This window comes from Dermacentor andersoni, chromosome 1, assembly GCF_023375885.2.
Source record: "Dermacentor andersoni chromosome 1, qqDerAnde1_hic_scaffold, whole genome shotgun sequence".
Lineage (NCBI taxonomy): Eukaryota > Metazoa > Arthropoda > Arachnida > Ixodida > Ixodidae > Dermacentor > Dermacentor andersoni.
This window is the reverse complement of record NC_092814.1, coordinates 91,938,972-91,963,716: the sequence shown is the minus strand read 5'-3', so window position 1 is coordinate 91,963,716 and position 24,745 is coordinate 91,938,972. Positions and strand designations below refer to the sequence as shown.

Sequence of the window (24,745 nt, the reverse complement as noted above, 5' to 3'; positions counted from 1 at the left end):
AGACGTGTGGCGAAGGAGCGGTGGTGCAGCTGCCACCGCCGACGCATGGCCAAAGCGCGCGCGCTCATTCTACCGCTGTGTGACGTCACGGTTGCTATGCACAGCGGCGCCCCCACCGGTGCGCCGGTTGCTAAGGAGGGGAGGAGGTTGCGACGCTGCGCGGAGGAGAGGCCACCGTTGGCACGATTCCAGCGCACGGATGGATGCGACCGCGAGCATGAGCCGAAGCTTTCGCCTTAATAAACGCCGCCTCACCGACTACCGCAAAAGAGAACAGCGCGTAGTCACGCGATTTCTCCCCTTCTCTTTCGGTGCGGAGACGCCGAGGCCGCGACTGGGCGCGAAGAGTTTGAAGCGGTGGCGCTTTTGTTGCTTTTGTGCTTTTCCACATGCCATCGGACCGAGTAGCTGCTGTGCTTCGGACCACGTTCTTTGTGTTAGATGTGGACGACGGCGAAGGTCCACCACCGGTGGCTGAAACGCTGCACGCGCTCAAAGTTCTGAGGCGTGCTATGGCCGCGGATGAAATCGGCGACGACACCTGCACGCATTTTTATTGATTTGAACAAAGTCTGCTAAGTGACCTGACAAAGAAAAAGCGGCAGAATGACATTAAATACTTTTTCTTCAAGAAATAAATGCTTTTTACGTACGTGTGCCTGAGTGAGTTCACCTCTGACTCTTTAATTTAGCCAGTCTTATTTTTTTGATGAAACGAATTTCGGCTAATACGAATATTTTTCGTGACCCCGTGAGATTCGTATCATCGAGATTCCACTGTATTCGACATTATAAAGTAGCTGAATGTGTCTGGTACTTATGCAGATACAATAAAATCTCGATACAGTAAAAGCTTGTTAATTCACAGCTCGTTAATTCGAAATTTCGTATAATTCAAGGTAGCTGCCGCGGTCCGTACGACAAGGTATTGAAAGCAATATGTTATCCATCCCGCTAATTCACACTGAAATCCACATCGTCACCGATAATTCGAACTCCATGCCATCGTGGATGGGGAGAGTGCTAGTGCGCGGGAGCACGTTGCCAACCCTGGTGTCGCCGCGCGGGCTGCGCTGCTTTGCTCTTTCCATCTGCGGCCCTTTGTTTAGAGCTGACTTGGGAGAGATGCGTTCATGCCTGTTCCAGCCATGGCCAATGCTTCTGTTGCAGGTTGCTTCTCTCCCTCTGTCAAGACCTTAAAGAGAAAAACGAGGACGCGGCGCTGCGCGTTTTTTTTTTTTTTTTTTTTTTTTTTTTCTTTTTCTTCGCAAATGCGTTAGGGGAAATGTGATTCTCATAATCTCATGATGGATAAGCGCTTGCAGCGGCGAAGGCCTCGCAACTTCCTTCACAGCGTGGCCGCAGCCGCGACGCGTGTCATCAGAGACCCGCTTTTCACTACCGCGCACTCATTCCGATTATTTTTTTTTTTTGCCAGTGAGCTGGTCGCAACAGATCGTCCATCCATCGCAATGTAGCCAGTGCTCTTTATTCATGACAGCTTTGCACTGAAACGAAAGTACTGTTTGCCGTGACCGCTGTGGCCGAAAGCACGGCCGCTATCGACGCGATCATGGATAGTGACCTTGCCGTTCTGAAGGCACGTGGCCTATGCGCACCCAGAGTCAAAACGAAACTGCTGGGTTCTTCGATTATACACTCCTGGACTGTCCACAAACCGTCTGCAGCTTCTGCTCTGACTAGTCCTGACAAATGGGTGTGTGACACTCATGTGATTTAGCTGTCGGGGACTGTCCACTTGAAAGCACTGCAACCAGACGTCATTCTCCTGGCTGATGTTGCCTGCTCGAAGCTACTTTTAGATAGCACCACTACTCAGTGAATTCCCTATCCTAGCCTCAGAGATGATGCAGCCATGTCACCGATACAACCATGGCACTATGCATAGTGGAATCGCAATCTGAGTGCATAAAATGGGCTTGCAAAGCACCAGTTATGTCGCGCTCTCGCTCTTTGTGCCACTTAACCGCTGTAATTAAGCTCTCTCATTGCCTGCGAAATTTCAGCGGAATACCCACCCGAACATACCGTATTTACTCGAATCTAACGTGTACTTTCTTTGCCTATAAAACCTGTCCAAAAATTGTGTGCGCGTTAAAATCGAGTACGACCTCAAATCTGTGTTACTATATCGCAATCGACATTTCAAAAGAGCTACCTCATACGCGCTTCGAGCCTAGCTGCCGTAGGTTCCTCCATGTGCTGTAGTATGTGTGCTTAGGTTATTCCACCGTCCGTCTTCCCGTTTTTTGCATTTGCTCTATCAGCATGGAAGTACCGACTGCGAAGACACGCCGAGTGTTCACGATGCTGCAGTTGAAAGGAAAGTGATCACGTGTGTGGAGACGGGCAGAAATCGGGTCGCATCACGGGTATTCAGAGTACCCGAAACTTGCTTGTAGGACTGGTGCAAACAGGAGACGCGTTCTACTCCAGTGGCTGCTGCGTAGGCACGGCCGTGTGGCCCCTATCTTGAAAGCAATCTGCGATGGAGACGGTCTACGTATCTAGGCACACAGCACTGCGTGTTTGTCACTGAGTTCACGTTGAAGCGAGAGGCCACGTAAAGGTCAATTCGTTCGCTCCTGCTACTGCACTTTCTCACTCCAGTGTTCTGATAAAAAGTTACCGCGGTCATTGAGTGAGACGTGTTCGTGTTTGCTTGTGTGTGCATGACACCATGCTTGTTTATTTAGTTAGTAATGGAATGTGTAAACATTTATACGGCCGATAAAACAACTATCCTCACTTTTTGTATAGCTGTGTACTAATTCGCTATCGCAATCGATGCTTCACCTTTCTGTCGAAACTGCGACTTTTTTTATTTATCGCAACTTTAGTGAATTGGGAGTAAATCTTTGTTATTCCAAATGATAGAAAGTTGTATTTCTGTATGAAATAATGAGGTGCGTGATACTAGAAAGGACTTCTATTTTTTTTAGGTCACGGCAAATTGCGTGCGCGTTACAATCAAGGGCGTTTCCCCCCCCCTTTTTTTTCTTAACGGAAAATTGGTGCGCATTAAAATCGAGGGTGCGTTAAAATCGAGTTAATATGGTAAGCAAAATCGCAATCGTACCATGTTGCTGTTCATGGATGAAGCGGCCGCTATTATCTTCAAAGCTCGCGAGACCGTCTACGAAAGGCCCAACGCGTATCTAGGACAGAGCACATGTGCACCTTCTACTAATCCTGCACGTCAAAAAGCAATCGCTTGAACTTGGCAGCAAAAGGGATGAACATATGTGAACAGCAATTGGAGAAGCTCCGATTGTATACCATTCCAGCTACTGGCGAGAAACAGCCACATATGCAGTAGGATATGCTTCTTCACACACCAGTTTGACTCCACTTAAAGGCGAAATCCACCTGTTTACTACAGGTATAGTAATGAACATGACAGAGTTCGTGAAACGCCTTTAGCGAATCAGTGCAAGTCAAGTGCAAGCATGTTGACTGATCTCTGTGCTTGTATCTAAAAAGATAAAAGAAATATGAGGACTAAAAGTGCAGAATTACACAACTCGTGAAAAGCTTGCATGATGGATACAAAGCACCAATGTAAGAGACGGGATAGCCGAGTGTGTAATATTTGCGGTTTGGAACGCGTAAAGTATGCAGGAGCACATGGTTTCTTTCATAAGCAGGCGGCAGATGCTGCGTGCATCTTTTTCTGACAAAAAATCTGCTGACAGCTCCGACAGTCCGCAGGCAGTCCAGATTTTCCGGTCTGTAAAAGAGCGAACACACTTCTGACAACTCTTGGAGTAGTGGGCGGAGCTTCAGTGCGGCACAGCAGCCCCAAGCAGTCCGGGACGGTCATGTTTTTGGCACTGATTGCCACAACAGCTGCAGATGAAACCGCAGTTTCTATCAACTTGATCATGGATGGCGACTACTTGGCTATGAAGGCACGTAGCAGACGCGATGTTATGCACGGTGGTAAGTGTAAGAAAAGGCTTTAAAAGCACAAATAGGTACTGAGCGTTACAGTGTTGTTGTTATTCATATATGGTTTTGGCTGATGTCTATGGTGGTGCGGACTCCGCCGCTTTGTTTCATTTGGACACTGAATTTTGGAGTTCCTTTTTTTTTTTTTCATTTTCTTTTGCGGCACTCCGTGGGCGCCAAGCGTCAAGAGTTGTCTGAATTAACCTGTGTGCGGCCTAGTACGTTTTAATTAATGACAGCTTGATTTGATTATGTAATGCATATGCGAACCGGGACTAGGGGCCGAGTCCGAATCATACAATTTTCTGAATTAACAAGGGTCGAATTAACGAGGTTTTGATGTAATATGGTTCACACATATGCTTGCATTAGACATCAGGAGACAAAACATGCAATAATGTTTAAATAATAATGTAACACGCAAAACAAGCAGGGCAGTGTCATGGAAACAAGGTTGTGACTGAAATTTGCACTGTCTAAATTTTGTTGAACTAATATTTATTTAATTGCACTACACGTAGACTTGTATGTAACACATCACTTGTAATCATATTTCTTACCAAAATTTTTTCACTGACTTCATTTCCTGTTGGATTCATATGGCTGTAACTGACAAAATATTGAGCCCCCAAGTTTCCTTTATTGTGCTCGCACGGTCTGATTACAGTATTTACCCAAGTCTAAGGCAAATTTTTCTCTCCCTCAAGAAAATTGAACGGAAAATAGCCTTCACAGCATATAGATGCTTTACTGCATAACGCGGGTGTATTACGCCCATGTTGACTTCATGAAAGCGGTCGTCATTGTGCAACACACATAAGCCCTTGCCCATTTTTCTTGCTAAAAGATCGGGGGCTCTTTAGATTTCAACTTTAAGGGCATTACTATCATTTCTACATTATAGGTTTCTACAGGTTTTCACTTTGGACACATACACAGCGGGCGTGCATTTGATTTGGGGGCATGCTACAATTGAGCAACCACTGCCAAATGAATCAGTGGCATGTTTTGGTGTTTTCTCTGCATCTTGTTTGACTCAACCGGCCAAATAATTTGATCAATTTTGGCGGTCCCGTCAGGGTCGAATTAAATGGAAGTCGACTGTGCTTCCTCCTTGGCACTACAACAATCAGGCTACAGAGAAGCCTCCTTTGAGTAGATGTAGATTTGCTAGTCCAAACAAATGCTACATGTTCAAAACTTTCAAAGGAAATACAGTAAACCTTCACTTATTGAAAGTTGTAAAACCGGAGAAAAATTTCCATAAGTGGAATATATATATATATATATATATATATGTGTGTGTGTGTATATATATATATATATATATATATATATATATATATATATATATTACATGTGAAGAGCATACTTCGAATATTTGTAAAGAACAACCAGATTTAGGTCATGTACTACAACTTCAAGATCCGGCAAGTTGAATTTTAATCTAGATAAACGAGCCACTTATATATGTCCTTTATATATAGCCGTGACTGATACCACAGACAATTCGCCACAGCTTGCTAAGAACAGGGAGGGGGGTAAGAAATGCTTACATTGCTCAAGGTCATTTGTTCTTGGGCATGCTTCCTAAAGTAAACATAAATTACCAGTGGTAAAGTCTTGATTATTTGGTACCAGCACAAATTTTTCACTGGTGACATTAATAAATATTGCAGATCAGTTCTAGGTAATCCCACATATATAATGCCCTCTGCTTTGAGTTGCCTATTAATTCGCCCTCTCTCTGTGATCTGCTAGCCTCCTGGTTAGCCCAGATGGTAGAGCGACTGCCGCGGAAAGGCATTGGTCCCAGGTTTGAATCCCCAACCAGGAGGAATTTTTCCTCAAGTGCAAAGCTTTCTTTTTGAGAAATCCATATGGGTTTTCTAACAGCTAACTAGCTTGCCTAACATCATTCTGAACAGTGTAGAGGATGTAAAACAAATAAAAACACTCTCTATACACGCAGGTTGCATGCATAGTCCTTTGGTTCAACATTTGTTCAATATACAGGCTATCTATGTTTGATTTTCCGGACATCCCAGGGGCCGTGAAAATGTTCGAAAGGTCAGGCAGTCTGAAAAAATGAATGCATGCCTTTTGTTGCCCCCAAGGCCTCATATCATCACAGGCACGTGTGAAAACTCTCTGAAAGCCTGCCAGTACACTTATTAGTCGTATCAGTGCTTGTAATATGACAAAAGACGGTGGGTGCACGCATGTATAATTAAGGACTAGGGCTACTTGCAGTGTTCTGTGACAGTGGCCCCTTTCCATTCTTGGTATCCTTCACCGCAATACATTGCATATGTATCGCCTTGTAACACTGTATATGTTGCGAATTGATATCACGATACTGATGTTATGAAGAAGCACATGCTACCTGAGAAGTGACCGTATGTCTGCAAGAACATTCAGCAGTGCACATGTGTGCTGAAAAACTGCTGCCACAGCGCTGTGGTCCACGTGGGTTGGGTACAAGGTATTACCCTTTAGTGACTGTGAAACAAGTTGTTTTCAAGTTCTAAAAAAATAAGAAGGAACATTTTCTTCCTACTTTTTCTTGTTCTTTCTTTTGTAGCTGCCGTATGGTCCTAGTGAAGCCTTGACTAGCACTTTATACGGAAAATAAATTTGAGTAAGAATGCTATGGAAGCTCGTTAACGTCACACATTTCACACTCTTTCAGTGTTAGTGCATGCAGTTAATGTGTGCAGTTATTCTTAGGGAAACATTTTCTGAATAGGGTACTTTGTATTTTGCTTTAGTGCCTTAAAGTCATTCTGTTCTGTCTTCTTAGGTGGGAGGTGAGGTACGACCAGTTTAACCGCAAGTACTATGTGGACCACAACACACGGAGCACAACGTGGGAACGACCGCAGCCTTTGCCTCCTGGGTTAGTTCAACTGTACATTTGCAGAGTTTCATCTGTACTAAGTGACTATACTGCTGTGCTTGGTAAGGTGAGGTGGTCAGTCCAGGTGTGGGTCACCGTCCTGTTCGCAGTTGTAGTAGAGTGGAGTGGGCATGTAATTCAGGAATGTTATTTGAGGTGAAGGTATCACTGCCGCCATCTCGCGTGTAGTTCAGATTCTCCCACTATGTGACGCCACTCAGTCGTGTTTTGAAAAAGGGAAAAAAACCTGCTCTTCGCCGTCACAGCATGCTCAGGCGATCTGCTGTAGAGAAAAATGCCCCCCCGCGTCCCTTCTTTTCAGGATGAGTTGTGCCAGGCACCATTGTCATTTTGTTGCTGTGCGGTGTGGCCTTCTCACGGCTGATGCTTTCAACAGTGGCTAGGTTGAAGCTTTCTTTATGTTAAATAGTCGGTGCCGCTGATTGATGGTGGCTATAGGTGTGGCAAGTGGTTCGTCACTGCCGCTTTTTGACATGGCCCTCATGTGAGTGTGGGCCGCTGCTCCGAAAACCATCGCAGTAGATGGCCTGCTAACTGCAGTGCTCACTGTCCCAGCGGAGCACAACACTGACTCTAATAATACAGCGATTGACACTGAAATGGACGGAACCTTGAGTGACGTTAATCGCCAACTAGTTTTGTTTCTTTTTCTTCCTTGCGTCTACATTTTTTTTTTTTTTCAGCATCCTCCAAAACACAGGCCTGCTAAACGAAGGTTTTAGGCTTGAAATTATAAACATAGTTTTGTGCCTCTATAAAAAGATTGATAAATAAAGGTAAAAGAAGGCAAGAAAATTTCTACTGACTGCAGTAGCTATCTAGCACAGTCTGCTGACACCTGAAAAGTGGTCAGGCAGGGGTAAAAGAGTAGGGGGAGGGGTTAGTATAGAGTAAAAAAGAACCATTTACAACAGAGTGACTAAGAAAAAAGAAAAAAAAAGGCAATTCGTTTTTGCAGTGACTTCGGCGGACCAGCCGGGTGGCGAGGCCCGACTGTTAGAGACTGCTGCATGTACACGTGCATAACACGTGTACATGCATAGAAATTAGAGTTGTTTGCACCGCTGACTCCAGTTTTGTTTCAACTTTAATACAGTATGGTTGTTGTGTATGTTCCGTGTGCCCTGTTGCCCGTTTCCCACCATCCAGAAGCCTTCGGCAAGCTCCCTTCCATTATTTCTGTGCTAACAATACGCAGAGCCCTTTTGCATGCCTTGCAGTGTGCCAAAAAGGGTGCATTTTATATACATGCGCGACGGAAAAGCTTTGCGTATTGCCAACTAAAACAGTATGAGCCTAATGCATTCCAAAACAGATGTCGTTTATCTACGGGGCACTGCTCTGTGTGTGTGGGTTTTTTTTATCGATCTGTTTGCAAACTGCACGAACATGGGGATTAGGATGACATCGTCCATGTCCTGTTGCAAGAGTGCCGGATCTTTCTTGCATTTGCCGAAGCTAAGCAGCGTTGATCTGAGCTAGTACATGAGAAGGAGACCACCTCCAGGAACGCAGACTGATGATAGCTCCACCTGCCGCGAATTGTTCAAATGTTCGCTTTGTGCGATACAGTTGCAGTAATGGCGGCGCGGGATGTCCCCTTCCCCCACGAGAACAATTCCTCATCACCAAGAATGCACCAAAAACTCAAAAAAGACAAGCAGAAGCTGTCCACACAAAGGTCGGGGTAAGGGAACGCCGTCGCCAGAAAGCGCTCCTGCTTTCTGTTGATGGTCTGCTTCCCTTCTCGCGTGTGCGAGACGTTGCCTTTTCCCCTTCGGAAGGACTTGTGCTTCCTATTGCCCCGCGGGCCGGCCAAATGGTTTTGGGCACTTGTCGGCGTGTCGAATCGTGCGGACAAAGGCCGTTGCAACGTTTGACATCAGTATATGCAGTGCTCGGGCACCAGAATACAGGTGTGATAAGTAGCAGAGATTTTCTGTCTGTACGACCCACAGACGAAGCGCAGATGTCAGCACTCCAGGACAAGGAGTCACGTGATGAAATCAGGATTGTGAAATTTTCAGTAACTGAAATACAATCTGGTTATAAGAATTCATGACGGTACTGACAACACTTGTATTCTTTTGTTCTGTCCGTGTCTGCGGTAGTGCTACCCTCATGTATGAAACTGCCTGTCACTTCTTGACCTGTGCAAGTGGGAACAAATGTTTCCAACCAAAGGTAATTGTTTTGAAATTTGAGGCTCCAGTTATGTTCAGTCATTTTCTTGTTCCTCAATGAGGTGCATATTTGTTCTTTCCCATTTCACTTGAAGCACTTAAGAAAACCTTGTTTTTCAGGCAGTCGCTTTGCCAGGCATCTGAATACCTTGGTACGTGCACCAACTTTTGTCAGTAATTCGCGGAAAACACGAGACAGCACCTTGTCCAAGGAGAAAAATGAAATTAAAACGTAAGCATTGCACCTGGGGCATAGGACACAGTGGCTACGTTTATTATTAATTTATATACCTCAAAGATCCCGCTGTGGGTTATTACATGAGGGATGAGTGATCGCTTCAGTGAAATGTGGATTCAATGGCAGCCTTGAAATGACGTGGATTGGAATTGTGCACGGCGTCGGCGGAACGGTCATATAGTCCCAGGCAGTCTTCACAATAAAGGAATGAAGGTGCACAGTGGTTCGGGCAGGCGGAGGGTACACAGATTTTTTGTGACGTAATCGGCAAGATTGACGGTGCATTGGAATGATAGCTAAAGTACTAGGAGCAGAATAATAAAATTTGTGGTAAAGACACAGTCTAAAAACATGACACCTTATATCTAGATTGGAAATTCCTGCTTTTAATTTTAGCTGAGAGGCACTAGTGTGGTTTGAATACTTAGAATAAATAAAATGAGCTGCACGATTTTGAACTGCTTTCAGAGTGTTAGGAAGGCCTGTTGGTGTAGGTCCCAAACAGAGCATGTGTGTTCTAGCTTAGGTCTGACAAAAGTTAGATAAGTTAGTACTTTTAAGGACGGGGGTACAAAGCACAAGTTGCGGCAAAAGTAACCAAGCGTGCGATTGGTTTCATTGGTGATGTTTGTAATATGAGAAGACAAGGAAAGGTTACTTGAAAGTGTAAGGCCCAGGTACTTGCATGACTCCACAGATGATATCTCCGAGTTGCAAAGAGCGTACTTCGGTGTATGGTGATGCTTGCACCGATGAAAAGGTACTAGTAAAGTCTTCGTAGTGTTCAGTGACATTAGCCACATGTTGCACCAAGTGCTAACTTTGTCAAGATCATCTTTCAATGTGCGGTGTTAGTACTAGCAAGGATGGGATGATATATGATACAATTGTCAGCAAAAAGGCGAACGTTAGAAGAAAGTTTAGCAGGTGAATCATTAATACAATCAAATCTCAATATAACGAATCACGTTGGACCGCCGAAAATCATTCGTTATTTGGAAATATTGTTGTAATGAAAAACTTGCGGTTATAAGCCAGTGGACAAACCTAGAAATGAAAATGACATACCTTGATAGTAGATGCGTGTGCAGACAAGCATACTCTCAAATAAAAATATTTCACTCACTTCAAAGCTGCATTATTTGAAGAAATCAGTGATTTTCTTCTAGCGCGTGCAGCACACACGACCGATTAGTAATACATCTACATCTTCCACTTTGCGCAATACCTCGTCAGGTACGTCATTGCACCGAACGATTAAAGTGCGGACTTTGTTCATGTGCACTAAAACATCAGTGTTTGACACAATCTCGTGTTCTGTGTTCAGTGACCCACAGTTGTCTTCCTTTGGGTCGTCATCGTCACTGGAGACGTCGCGAACGCAGTTAACAATCTCTTCGGTGTCAAGTCCGCCACCGTTAGTGCTGTGCTGTTGCTCTCCACGTAGTTGTCGAAGGAAGAGATGATGGGCAGCAGTTCCGCAACCTCGGTCCACAGTCTCCTGGGTTGTTGTCGGTCACCTCAAGGTCACCTTCAAGCTGCACAGGCACTTTGAAAAGCCTTGCTTTTCGCCAGCAGTTGCTAATGGTATGCCTTCAAGTTCCACCAAGCTCCTGTGAGCATTTCCACTGCCTGACGAATATTGATTGCAGTCCGCTGCTTTTGGCGGAGGTTGATAAACAACCGCTGCACAAGGCGCTTACAAAATTTTGCTTTCACACTCTTTATAAGGCCCTGGTCTAGGGATTGCAGCAAGGATGTGTTTTTTGGCGGCAGAAACTCGAAGCGAACGTGCATCAAGCAAACATTCACAATGTGAGCAGAGCAGTTGTCAACAACCAGTAGAATTCTTCAGTCATTCCTCCTCATTTGGTCGTCAAGTTTGATGAGCCACTCGGAAAAGAGTTCTCTGGTCATCCAGGCTCGTTTGTTGGTATGGTAGTCGTACGATAAAGACATGATGTTTTTCACGCAGCGAGAATTCGCTTATGTGCCAATGACGAGCGGCTTAAATTTTTTCATGCCTCTTGCATTGCAGCAGAACAGGACTGTCGCGCGAAGATGCGGCTTCTTCCCTCCTTTGCACTGCTGCCCTTTGAAGTGCATTGTCTGGTCTAGCAGGAGCTGATAAAAACATGCAGTCGGATCCGCGTTGAAAATATTGTCTTCAGAGTACGATTCAGCCACCTCTAGAAAATGATCATTGCGCCAGGAATCTGTGCCTTCTGTCAGCAGCCTTTTCCTCGCCCGAGACTGCCTTCCAAGTTATTCCATTCCTTTCGCGGAAATGAAAAAGCTAACCCGCACTGGTGTCGAACCCAACAAATTCGCGGGCTTTTTCCTGGAGCATTGGGCCTGACACGGAAACGTTTTGCAGTCTGGTATTTTTAAACCACATGAGAACGGCTTGGTCCACATTTTGAAAGTTGGGAAGTCGCAGCCATGTCCTTGTAGGAACGAGTACCGATTCCCGGTGAAGCTTGACATTGTTGTCTCAGTCTTTCAAAATGGTTGCGACGGTTGATAGGGCAATGCCACGCTGTCAGCATGCATCGATTTGCTTTTTCCCTGCGTTGATTTTCTGCAATACGTCCAATTTGTCCCGCGGTGAAAACTGCTTTCGCTTCTTCTTGGCATCGTCGTTAGCTGCATTCATCGTTGGATCTCGCGCGAACATCGCCAAACCTTTGTCGTGAAGCTCTTGGTAAAGTTTGTGGTGAAGCAGTTGGCACTCGATGTGGTGATGATGATAGCTACTGCACTCCCGGTTCCCGTTTTACGTGTGAGTTGCGGCGCTGTTACTTTTAGCCGAATTCATTATACTGATGTTCCTCAGTTAGAAAGGGGAAAATAAGCTATGTTCATTATTCTGAAATATGCGTTCTATTGAAATTTGTAGTTTTCGAATGTTTTTACATTGAAAATATAGGCAATAGGTGGGGATATTTAAAATATTTGCAAATTTGAGAAATTCGTTAATGGGGGGTTCATAGTAACGAGATTTGACTGTATATATAAGGGCGAGAAGGGGCCCAAGGCATGTGTCTCTGCGTACTTCGGAAAAAACGGGGCTTTTAGAGGAGGAGTGCTTGTTAGCATATTAGCATACACGAACTGTTGTCTGTTATTTTAAAAAATTGCGTATCCACTCTAAAACAAGCGGATTAAAGCGCAAGCGAGAAAGTTTTAGGAGAAGCTGTCGATGGCAGAACTTTGTCAAACGCGTTTTCGAAATCTAAAAAGTAGGCATCAACTGGGATGTTTTGATCAAGGTTAGAGCTTATGCTATTTATAGATAGAGCTAATTGGCTATCACAAGATAGACCTTTGCGGAAGCCATGTTGGTTAGGGTGAAAGAAATTGACAGACGTTAGGAATGTAACAATGTGAGAGTAAAGTGCATGTTCCGTTAATTTCAAATTGGTGTGTTGCGACACCACGGACCCGAGCACACGAGGGTTGGACCCTCCCGCGTGTAGCCTTGCGCGGCTTAGCCGTGTCTGGGGAAAAGGGGATCCTGGAGGTTGGGCCAATGCTGGGTGTTTGGACCTTTAAGGCCAAACACCTTGGAGGCAACACACCTCTTCGGCCTCCGCTTCACATAGACAGCACCTCCAGACTGACCCACCTGGAGGACATCGGCAGTGGCCTTTTCCTGTCTCTCCCTCTTCGAATCTTCATCTTTATCTCCCACTTTTTGACCTTTCCTGTCTCCTTCTCTCTTCTTTTTACTTCCTTTTACAACCCCCACGTTGGGCGCCAAATGTGGGGGTTCCCCTCTGCGTGCGGCTAGGGCTGAAGGCGAGCTGCGGATCTAGCCCCACGCAGTCGCTTCGTGGTACTCCCAAACCGTAGCGCGGGAATCGCGGCTACGCCGGGTTCGGACGAATAAGGCAACCAGCGGTGTCAACGGTAACAACGTTTATTGCTATTAGCAATAGCGAACACTCGCAGAGGGACGTCCTCTCCGTAATAGTAATAAATAGGCTGGCCTCGTTGCCCGGGATAGTCAGGCAACGTGGTCACTCACGGGTAGCAGCAGGTACTCCAGTCCGGCAGGTTATGGGTCCGGCCTCAGAGAGAGAGGGTCTCCCCCGGTCGCGCTGTTTTGTACCTTTTTAGCTGGGCGAGGGGAATGTCCTCCTCGCCTGTCAGCTGCCTGCCCGCGAGTCGGGGAGGAAGGGCGCGTCGCGAGAGCGAGGGAGAATCGGGAGAGGACATAGTGCGCCTCTCCCCCGTCTATGCCGGCTCTCGACGCGACGGCGCGGGGGAAGATGGGCGCGTGTACTCCCCACAGATGATGTGCAAGAGTTTATCCAAAAATACAATCCAAAAGTGCTGTGTCTACAGGAAACACAGCTAAAACCACAACATACAAACTTTCTCCGACCGTATGTCAAGTTTCGCAAAGATCGCGATGATGCTGTCGTATCATCAGGCGGTGTTGCCATTTTGATTCATAAAAGTATTTCCTGTCAGCGTTTACAGCTACAAACGCCCCTTGAAGCAGTGGCGGTTCGAGCTGTTCTTCTAAATAATCTCGTCACCATTTGCTCGCTTTATGTACCCCTACACTACAAATTAAACAAACACGAATTTGAATCATTTATAGACGAATTGCCAGAACCTTATGTTGTTCTTGGCGATTTCAATGCGCACAGCTGCCTGTGGGGCGACTCTCGTATAGACGCGCGAGGTCGTCTTGTTGAACAGTTCCTTTTTTCTTCTGATGCGTGCCTGTTGAATAAGAAGGAACACACATATTACTCTCTTGCAAACAGAACCTATTCTTCAATAGATCTTAGCATAGTCTCCCCGTCTGTACTGCCTGAACTTGAATGGGAAGTTACCGACAACCCTTACGGCAGCGACCACTTCCCTATACTGCTAAGATCACCTAAAGAAAACGAATATCCACCACACGCTCCTAGGTGGAAGATTGAGACAGCTGATTGGGAGAAATTTCGATCTCTTACTAGTATCTCATGGGCTGACATGTCTTCGTTAGGGATTGATGCTGCTGTGGAGTTCTTTACAGCCTTCATAATAGATGTCGCATCTAAATGCATATCAGAAGTAAATGGCTTGGCGTGCAAACGGCGTGTCCCGTGGTGGAACGACGATTGTAGGATCGCTCGTAAGAATCAGAACAGGGCGTGGGGGTTGCTACGCGCTTGTCCCACTGCGGAGAATCTTAGCAACATTAAAAAGTGAAATCCCAAGGCAGGCGAACCCGCCGACAGGCCAGACGAGAAAGTTGGCAGAAGTTTCTATCGCATATCAACTCGTTTACTGATGAGGCCAAAGCCTGGGACAGGGTTAATAGAATAAGAGGGCAGCAAACATATTTACTGCCTTTGGTAAACACAGAAGGCGATACCCTGCAAGCTCAGGCAGACTCAATTGGGGAGCACTTTGAGCACGTGTCGAGCTCAATCAACTATTCCCAATCCTTTTTTAAACTTAAAGAAATAGAAGAACGTAAGCCAATCTTACAAAAATCCAGGCAGAATGAACCGTATAACCAGCTTTTTAGCATTGCCGAGTTGAGAGCTGCCTTGAACACATGCAAAAGCACTGCACCGGGACCTGACAGAGTCATGTATGATGTGATCAGAAACTTGCATACTGACACACAAGTTACACTACTCACACTTTACAACACTATTTTGGCTGCGGGATACCTCCCATCTACATGGAAAGAGGCGATTGTGGTTCCTGTCCTGAAGCAGGGAAAAGACCCCTCCTTGGCAGCAAGTTATCGTCCGATAGCTCTTACGAATTGTCTGTGTAAGCTCTTTGAAAAAATGATTAATCACAGACTCATACACTTCCTTGAATTCAACAATATACTCGATCCCTATCAGTGTGGCTTTAGACAAGGGCGGTCAACAACAGATCATCTTGTGCGCATTGAAGGATATATTCTCGATGCCTTTGTACACAAACAGTATTTCCTCTCGATATTCCTCGATATGCAGAAGGCATATGATACAACATGGCGTTACGGGATCCTGCGAGACTTGTCGGGAATGGGCATGTGTGGAAATATGTTGAAAATAATTGAAAGCTATTTGTCCAATCGTACCTTCCGTGTAAAAGTCGGCAATGAACTGTCACGTCCCTTTACGCAGGAAACTGGTGTACCCCAGGGAAGCGTGCTCAGCTGCACTCCCTTTATCGTTAAGATGAACACACTACGTGCTTCACTACCACCTGCCATTTTTTATTCCGTATACGTAGACGATATACAAATAGGCTTCAAATCCTGCAACCTCACAGTATGCGAAAGACAGGTACAGCAGGGCTTGAACAAGGTTTCCAAGTGGGCCGACGAAAACGGATTTAAGGTCAACCCCACAAAAGTTCTTGTGTTCTCTTCACAAGAAAGAGAGGCCTGGTCCCAGATCCTTGTGTAGAACTGGGCGGACAACAAATTCCTGTCAACAAAGAACACAAATTCCTTGGTGTTATTCTTGACTCCAGGCTCACTTTCATTCCTCACATAAAACATCTTAAAGAAAAATGTCTTAGAACAATGAACTTACTTAAAATCCTATCCCACACAACGTGGGGTAGCGACAGACAGTGTTTATTGAATATTTACAAGAGCCTAGTTCGATCACGGTTAGATTATGGTGCCGTAGTATATCACTCTGCCGCACTGAGCGCGCTTAAGATGTTAGACCCCGTTCACCATCTGGGTATCCGTCTGGCCACTGGCGCATTTAGGACAAGCCCTGTTGAAAGTCTATATGTAGAGTCAGATGAGTGGCCACTCCATCTTCAGAGAACAAACATCAGCTTAACGTATTTTCTCAAGGTTCGCTCTAATAAGGAACATCCGTGTTTCACAACCGCTAACGACTTGACGTGTGAAACACTTTTTCATAACAGACCCTCCATGAGACTTCCTTTCTCACTGCGTGCAAGAGAACTTAACACGGAAATGGATGTCCCAGTTCTCGAACAATGCCTAATGCCTCCAGCTAAGCTAGTACCGCCCTGGGAGTGGCAGCTGATAGAGTGTGACACATCCTTTGTAGAGGTCACTAAACATGCTCCAGAGACACATATCAAAATGCATTTCTTAGAGCTCCAGTACAAGTACTCGTGCACAGAGTTTTACACAGACGCTTCTAAGTCGCATGCTGGGGTGTCCTACGCAGCCATCGGTCCATCCTTCTCGGAATCCGGTGTACTGCACCCTGAAACAAGTATATTTACGGCTGAGGCCCATGCACTATTGTCGGCTGTGAAACATATCAGAAAATCAAATATTCAAAAAACAATTTTATTCACAGACTCCCTAAGCGTCGTAAAAGCCTTGAAGTCGCACTGTAAACACAGAAACCCCGTAATTACTGAGCTCTATTCCATTCTCTGTTGAGCGTATATGTCTAACCAGCATGTCATTATATGCTGGGTGCCTGGACATAGGGGCATCGAGGGTAACGTTCTAGCAGACCAGATGGCCACATCAATTTCATTGCATACAGTTAATCCTACTGCTTCGGTCCCTGTCACAGACCTAAAGCCTTTTTTAAGAAGGAAACTGCGAAACCACTGGCAACGTAAGTGGGACGCAGAAATAAATAACAAACTGCACGTGATAAAGCCACAATTAGGTTCTTGGCCCTCCGTAACAAAATCACGGCGAACAGATGTCCTATTCTGTCGCCTCAGAATAGGACACACATTTGGCACACATAACTTTTTACTCACTGAAAATGATCCTCCAACCTGCGGTAGATGTGGGACGAGGCTGACCGTCCTCCACGTCCTCCTGGAGTGTCGGGCAGCCGAATCTGAGAGAAAGAAACATTTTCCCCTAGCATACCAGCAGCAGATCCCCCTTCATCCTGCAATGTTACTCGGCCCAGAACCGCTATTTGACACCAATGCAGTCCTAAGTTTTCTGAAAGATGCTGTGTTGCATGTTGTTAGCCCCACGTGTTCGTAGCGTCTCCTCTCTTCAGAGAATGCCGCTGTGATAGTTCTGTCGTATAGCACATGCCTCTCGGCCCTTGTGTTTCAAGGGCTCTGGCGAGGCAGCAGTGCTGCAGGTAATTTTACCATCTCATATATTTTCTATTTTGTATCATTATTTTACGATGGATTTTAATGCTCATAGAACACATCATTTGTCATCGACATAATTTTATTACACGTACATTTTACGCACTCAACAGCGGCTATTTTAGGCCCCTTTACAGCCAAGTCACATCTTCACAGAAATCATCATTCCACCGCGAAATCACTAACACTGTCTTGGCGCTCTTTGGCCATACCTGGCCCTTGAGCCACTAAACCACACACATTCATTCATTCAATTTCGAACAGACGCTGGTTAGAGAAATTGGGCGGTAACTACTACATAATGATGACGAACCTTTTTTGGGGGGACTGGTATAACCTTACCCACTTTCCAGTCATCCAGCACTATTCCTGGTGACAAAGACTGTTGAAGAATATGACATAAGATCTCGCTAGTTATATATTTAGTATATTTTAAGACTTTTGAATTAATACCAGCGACGCCCGGTGAAGATGACAGTTTCAAGGAATCAATACATTTCCTGATGCCATCAGAACTAAAGGTTATTATGGGCAGGGTATGGTAATTTGAATATGGAAATTCAGGAAGTTCACCTTTGACATTTCTTGATACCATCAGAACTAAAGGTTATTACGGGCACGGTATGGTAATATGAATATGGGATTTCAGGAAGTTCGCCTTTGGTTCATTAGTAAACACGGAGGAAAATACATGATGAAGTACTTCGGCAGTTTCATGATCAGGAATAGGCTTATTTTGCTCGTCACACAGTGCAAGTGGTTGCGAACACTTTGGATTTATAATATTACAGAATTGTTTAGAGTTATTTCGCAAAATGTTTGGTAAGGTAGTCGAAAAAAAAAAGAGCGTTTTGCTTGACTAGCAAGCGATAGGCAAGTCTTTTCATCAGTGTAGTATTTATGCCATGCGCACTCAGTCACAATGCCTAGCAGCGCGGTAAAGCCTTTTCTTTTTATTGTTGAGTTGCCTTAGTGGCGTGTTGAACCACGGTGATGAGTGCTTTTTGGTTATAGTGATAGTAGGTATGTAAGCTTTTTATCAGGTCATGTATTTTATTTTTGAAAATGGGCCAGTTATTTTCAACGAAACGTTCTTAGAAACCGGTAAAGAACGAGCTGGCAAATTCTGCAAGTTTAATATTCATATCAGTATAGTTGCCTTTGTCGTAAGGCATAATAGTTTTTCTAGATTTAGTGAAGGCAGGGAAGCCACATTGGGATGAGGTATGTAGCACTGAATGATCGCTAAGGCCGGGTAAAAGCGTTAGTGGCGAAACATTATCGGAGTGCGAAGTGAGAATAAGGTCTAGTATGTTAGGAGACATCATTGCGTCGCGTGTGGTTACTGACGATTTGTGTTAAGCCAAACGTAAGACATGTAATAATGAAATCACTTTCAACGGTTTTTCTGAGGCTGTTTCACCTAGGATGGACCAAATGATAACAGGGAAGTTGAAATCGCCAAACAGCATGATAGGAGATTAGGGATGAAGCCCCGTCACCGAACTAAGTTACACCAGCCAGGTGCTGCATAAACATTGGGACAATGCATGCACAGAGCAGTTGGCGAAGCATCTGAAAAAGTGCACATCGATAAGCACCTACTGGGAACCATGTACACTGAGCCAATTCTGCCAAGCACATGGTTACATTTACTTTGGGGCCTGCAAGGCTCTCATTTGCATTTCACAATTGTCGGCTCTCTTTAGTCGGCTTCGGTGCAGTAGAACTGTGTTATGCAGTGAAGCGGACACAAAATATTGCGGTGGGGCCACTGTCACGGAGCACAGTACGTAGCACGTACAGATCCCTTAATTACATACGGGTACATGTGCCGTTCCTGGCCATAGTACGAGCACCAAGACATCTAATAACTGCACTGGCAGCCACTTGGACTGTCGCACCATTGTTTTACTTCTTGTGATGGGCAATGATTAATTTAAAACACGAGAATTGCCCTAGACAATGTAGACGTTGTCACAATAAACATACGAAGACCTAACAGTTGTGTTATGGTGCACCAAAACACTGAAATGTCCTCATTCTGATAGAATTTCATGAAAGAAAATTCTGCAATTATTTTTAAGTGCCGAAGTAGAAGCACATTCGTTTACAGGATTTTGACAAATTGGTTTTCTATCACTGAGCTTTATTCTTAGTATTGCATTCACTGCGTGCGGGAGTGCTATACATAAACGTTTTGCTATGAGATACAAGAGTGGCATAGCGTGGGGCTAATGAATATTTCCATGCAGCATTTGTATACAGTACTAGTTGATTGGCAGCCTAACAACTGCATATGCTTCTGGCACCCACTTTAATCTTGCAGTTGGGAGATGAGACGAGACAACAGGGGACGAGTGTATTACGTCGATCACAATACAAGGACGACTACATGGCAGAGGCCAACAGCTGAGAGTGTGCGCAACTATCAGCACTGGCAGTCAACCCAGGCTCAGGCCATGCAGCAGTGCCAGCAACGCTTCCTGTACCATGTGAGTATCTGTCTTGCATGCTTTTAAAATTTTTCATGCTTGCTCTGTAGTGCTCACTTGTTAGGGAAAAGATAAAACTAAATTATGAACTTGAACCATCCTTATGTGCATCTGCGGTATGGTATTATCGTCAGTGTTTACAAACACGTATATTCCCTGTAATATTCTTGTAACAGTTTAATGGGACGTAATTATACAATATGCCACATTGCATTTCCACTTCGGAGTGTGCAAATGTAAAAATTTTCAAATAATAATAAAATAAACACTTAGCTTCAAATATTGAATTGAAAATCGAATAAGGATATGCACGTGCATGTATTACGAAGCTGGGTTAATTTGTTATGTTGGAACATTGCAATTGCATTGTCAAAGTTAAAAAGTTAGACTAGTAAGCTGTTATACTAAAACATTGTGTATTTGTCTCATGTTAACTTGGAAAATTTAGTCATTCCCACTAGCTGTCCTCGCCAGCCTTTGCCTTATTATACTGTATCAAATGCCCGTAAAATCAGAAGCATTGACCCTGTGCCAGTCGTCACTCATCGCACTTGTTGTCAAGCAATAAGCTCAGAATTGGGGGTGGCACCAAAAAATAGAAAGAAACAAAGAACAGAAAAGTAAAAAAAATCTTGAGGGACGCTTAAGCTTTGCCTTTAAAAGTGGAACGCGATAGCATTGAAAGGTCTTCTTGTGCTTCCTAGCAACTGCAGTTTATGTAATCGTGATGTTTACCTGAAAACGCTGGCGGCGAATGCTATGCTCGACGGCGAGCTTTTGGGTAGAAATGCGGCCTCTTGCATGGGTGATCCCGAAAGCAATGCACAGCTGCGAAAAAAAAATGCATCATTTTCAGGTTTATGTTATTGTTTGGCACTTTTAATATTTACATCTGAAAAGATTTAACCTAAAAAGCATGCGCTGTCAGTGTTTTGTTTCATGGCATTTGTTTGTGGGCTGTCATTCTCAAAATTCTGAGTAATGACTTTGTCAAGAATGTAAGACAGGGTATGAGTAACTTTAGTGATAGAATGATATGGCACTGTATCCCGCATATATGGCATGTCATATAGCAAGGCATGGCATATACATATACCAAAATATTTGCAGCAATTTTCGCTCACGTGATGCCAACGGCGGCGCGGACACCAACACCAGATTTTATGCTACACGGGGCCCTCAACGCTTTCGCGTTAAAAGTGCACCCTGGCTGTCTGTGAGCCCGTGCCACTTGCTACTGAGAGGCTGGCTTTCCCACAGAGTTTTGGCGTTTACTGGCTAAGTGCTTTACAGGTGAAATTTTGCTAGCAGCACGAAATCACCACAAAATTCAGCACGATATCGCCCCAATATTCTTAGATTAGATAAAAATGCTAAGAACCATGTTTACTCCCGCACAGCCAGCAATATATTCGATTTGATTCAGACATTGGTATCCAACCAAGTATTCAAACATTTTCGAATATCTATTTCTTGAATCTAATGCGAATATTAAAAATGAAGCATTCAATAATATTCGAACTCTGAATATTCTCACTCCCCTAATTTCCATAACAGTTGCTTCACCTCAGGACACTCATCACAGTTGCTTCTAGAATCCGTAAGCCAAGCACCATAACAATTGCAGCCCCAACAAATTTTTTTCTGACCTTAATTCAGATTACATTGGAGTGAAAAAGATGTTTGAATTGCTCTAATTTCTAATTATTAGATGGTTAAAGAGAAACATTTTTAATCACCAGGCTTTAGTGATTTCTCCAGCTCTGAACTCATTTTTACTGTGGCAGCATCACGCTCTCACAGCGGGCACCACTGCTGCTTTTGTATTTGTGGTCGTCATTTTCTTTAACATTGTACCTAATTTATTTTAATGCAGTGAAACCTTGATATAAAGCAGTTGGTAAAATTAGCAATATATTTCATTATAATGAAATTTCGCCATGTTAAAATTCAATCTTTTATGCAAGCAATACATTCACTGACGGAGTTCTCTTACACGAAAGGGGCCGTAAAATTTTCTGAATTGTAGAGCTGTTGGCAAAATAAAATCGTTTTGTTGAATAAGAGAGTTCGGTCATATCTTCACATTGGTGCTATGAAGCAAAGCCTGCAACACTTTCGGGTCCACTCTACCACCACGGCTGATAGCGTTGCCTACAGTGGGACATGCTATCATGAAGAACGTTGTAAAGTAAAATTTCGGTTTGAGTCTACCGTAACGGCCAAATGGCAGTCTAAAGGGTTGGAGAATACGTGAACGACGGAGATTGCGTTCTCAGCAATCATGTTCACGACGCGACTTCTGCAGATCGATTCCGAAAATTTTAACAAACAATTGTTCGCGATTTATAATATTGGTCGCTGTTTTACATTGACTTTATAGGGCAGCCCTAATAATCGAGCTTACGTAAAATATTGGTCAGCGACGCTGATCGGAAAAACACTGAACACTTTGTTCCTTTTATTCTTTTCATAAATGTCATAGTTCTTTTTTTTCTTTCTTCTCGCCAAGTTATGTGGAGTACTGGCAAACATGCAATGACCAACAAAGTAACTTCATATTTATTCTGTGGTACTCTGCTGTGCCAACTGAATGTCACCAAAAATTTTAAAAAATAATGGCATTATGGTGAATGGCGCTCACTGTATGTTGATGGGTGTTGTTTGTGATTGTCACAGTCAGTATTTCTTGTTCATTGCGCACGAATACATCTAATTAGCTAACTTTATAAACTTACCTAATCGACGAGATGTCAATGAAAACATCGTGGAGGATGTTGAAACATGAGAGATAACTGGATTTAAAGCAACTTAGGATTTGCATTCTCCAATATCCTTATACTGTAAGTGAGGTAATTAGTGTTAGCTAATTAAACTTAAATAATAGTTGCCTGTGCATAACAAAAAACAACTCTACTAACATTAGCAAAAGTCTTGCAACATACAATGAGTGCTGTTCTCGTAAGTCCCCCCCCCCCCTTTTTTTCTGCCACATTTAGTTGTGTGGCACGTCCGGCAGATAATAGTGGTTCTCAAGGAACACGTATGGGTTTGCTTTGTCGGGTGTATGACATTTTTTTTCCTTTACTGAACTTCCTCCACCTTGCAGGTTCCCGCAGAACTGATCCACCGTAACCTAATAGTGTTCAGCAAATTCAAATAAAGAACACCTTTTCTTGATTTGTCTGTGTTTCATGTTGAGCCTTACCTAGCATGTTCCAAAACGTATCTTCTGCTTCAAAACGAACAATTCCTGCTCCAAACCTGCTCCACTGTGCCAAATTTGCTGCTCCCAGAGCTGCTCCAAAACTCCTTTGGATGCTTCCATCTCTGTATTGTTGAAAATCTGAAATCCTAGTCTTCTGTCTTCTACTTCATTGGTCGGCAACTTTTTGTTGCAAGATGTTCCTATCGATCTATGCTTGCAATGCCCAAACATGTACACATTTAGTTGTATGCCTGGAGCACCCTGATCGTGGCCTCGATCCACTCTTTTTCTTTTCAGACACCAGTCCAAGTGGATGACGATGATCCACTGGGGCCTTTGCCTGAAGGGTGGGGTATGTAAAGAACTTCGTAGCCAACCTTCCTCCCTCTTATCGTCCAATATTTTTCATACATAATTTTGTTTATATTTCAACAGAAAAAAGGATTGACCCGAACAATCGTGTGTACTTTGTGAACCACAAAAACAAAACAACGCAGTGGGAAGACCCACGTACTCAAGGGTGAGTGACTTATTCTTTTCCAACTTTTGGCGAACAGCTGTTCATAGTGATTGACATTTTATTTTCTTTCACTGTGCAGAAAAGAAGAGCCCCTCCCTCCTGGTTGGGAAATCAAGTACACAGCAAACAGAGTACGCTACTTTGTGGACCACAATTCCAAGACAACAACATTTAAAGATCCTCGGCCATCGTACGTTGAATGTTTCCCATGCATGCATAGTAAACTATGTTATAGAGGGACGTGTGGAGATTTGGAACCACTCTTGGTCCAAATCGTGTAGGTCACAAGTGCCAATGGGGATATATCTCGGCACTCGCATGCACCACAGCTACTGCCTACTTGCTTGACAACTGCGGCATGATTCAAGCTTGAAGAGATAATGGACTAGAATGTGTACATTTATTTAACATTTATTATTTCAGCAACGAACACCTTTTACAGGCCAGCTGATTAATACATAACGCTACTTAGGGATAAGAGAATGTTCTAGGTAATGAGCACTTTCCATCTTATGGCTAGGTAGGGCACAGGTGGCGATACTGGTGTTCTCCTGTAAGGGGAAAAGTGGGAGCAAACGGTAACAGAACAGAGGCTCCTGCACATGCTGTTTACTGTGGGCCATAGAAAACTGGGCAAGGCCGATGGGATTGCACTTACTCATTTACTGGTGCTGGCAGCATTTGTGGTTTCCTTAATGCAAGTGGAACTTTTCAGTCTCTCTCTGCTTTCAAAGTTTGTTCAGCATGGCTTTCAAATTTTGTTGTAGTGCTGCTTTGAGCGTGTTTGGTTACTGTCGCGTGGCATCTTTCTTGCATGTGAGCTGCATCTTACCTACAGGTTATGTTCCAAACAAAGTTTTTTAACAATTTCACAAGCCACTTCACACGACCACAGTGCATGTAACAAACATCCAGTTTTACAGGTCATGCTACAGATGTCAAAGTAGCCATTTTTTGTGCCTTGTCAAATCAGCATTCAGGTTAACGGATGTTGTAAAAAACTTTCCTTTTATTAAAAAAACTAAAAGTTCACCGATGGGAACAACACTCCGTAATGTAAAAATTTAACCGCCGCTCTATACGTGTTTTCATTTCGCAATATGTTGAGTCAAAGAATTTCAGAGAGACAT

General features: G+C 44.1%; 1 protein-coding gene across 4 annotated transcripts in view; it reads left to right on the top strand.

The window, feature by feature from the left end:
• Positions 1–24,745, top strand: part of Su(dx) (Suppressor of deltex) — a 66,960-nt gene that overhangs the window by 29,590 nt on the left and 12,625 nt on the right. For all 4 annotated transcript variants that reach the window (XM_050191839.3, XM_050191836.3, XM_072286392.1 and 1 more), the window contains exons 9-13: positions 6,776–6,871; positions 19,722–19,887; positions 23,393–23,447; positions 23,531–23,615; positions 23,695–23,805. In XM_050191839.3, the coding sequence (XP_050047796.1) occupies positions 6,776–6,871; positions 19,722–19,887; positions 23,393–23,447; positions 23,531–23,615; positions 23,695–23,805 (513 nt within the window). The remainder of the gene's footprint in view (positions 1–6,775; positions 6,872–19,721; positions 19,888–23,392; positions 23,448–23,530; positions 23,616–23,694; positions 23,806–24,745) is intronic.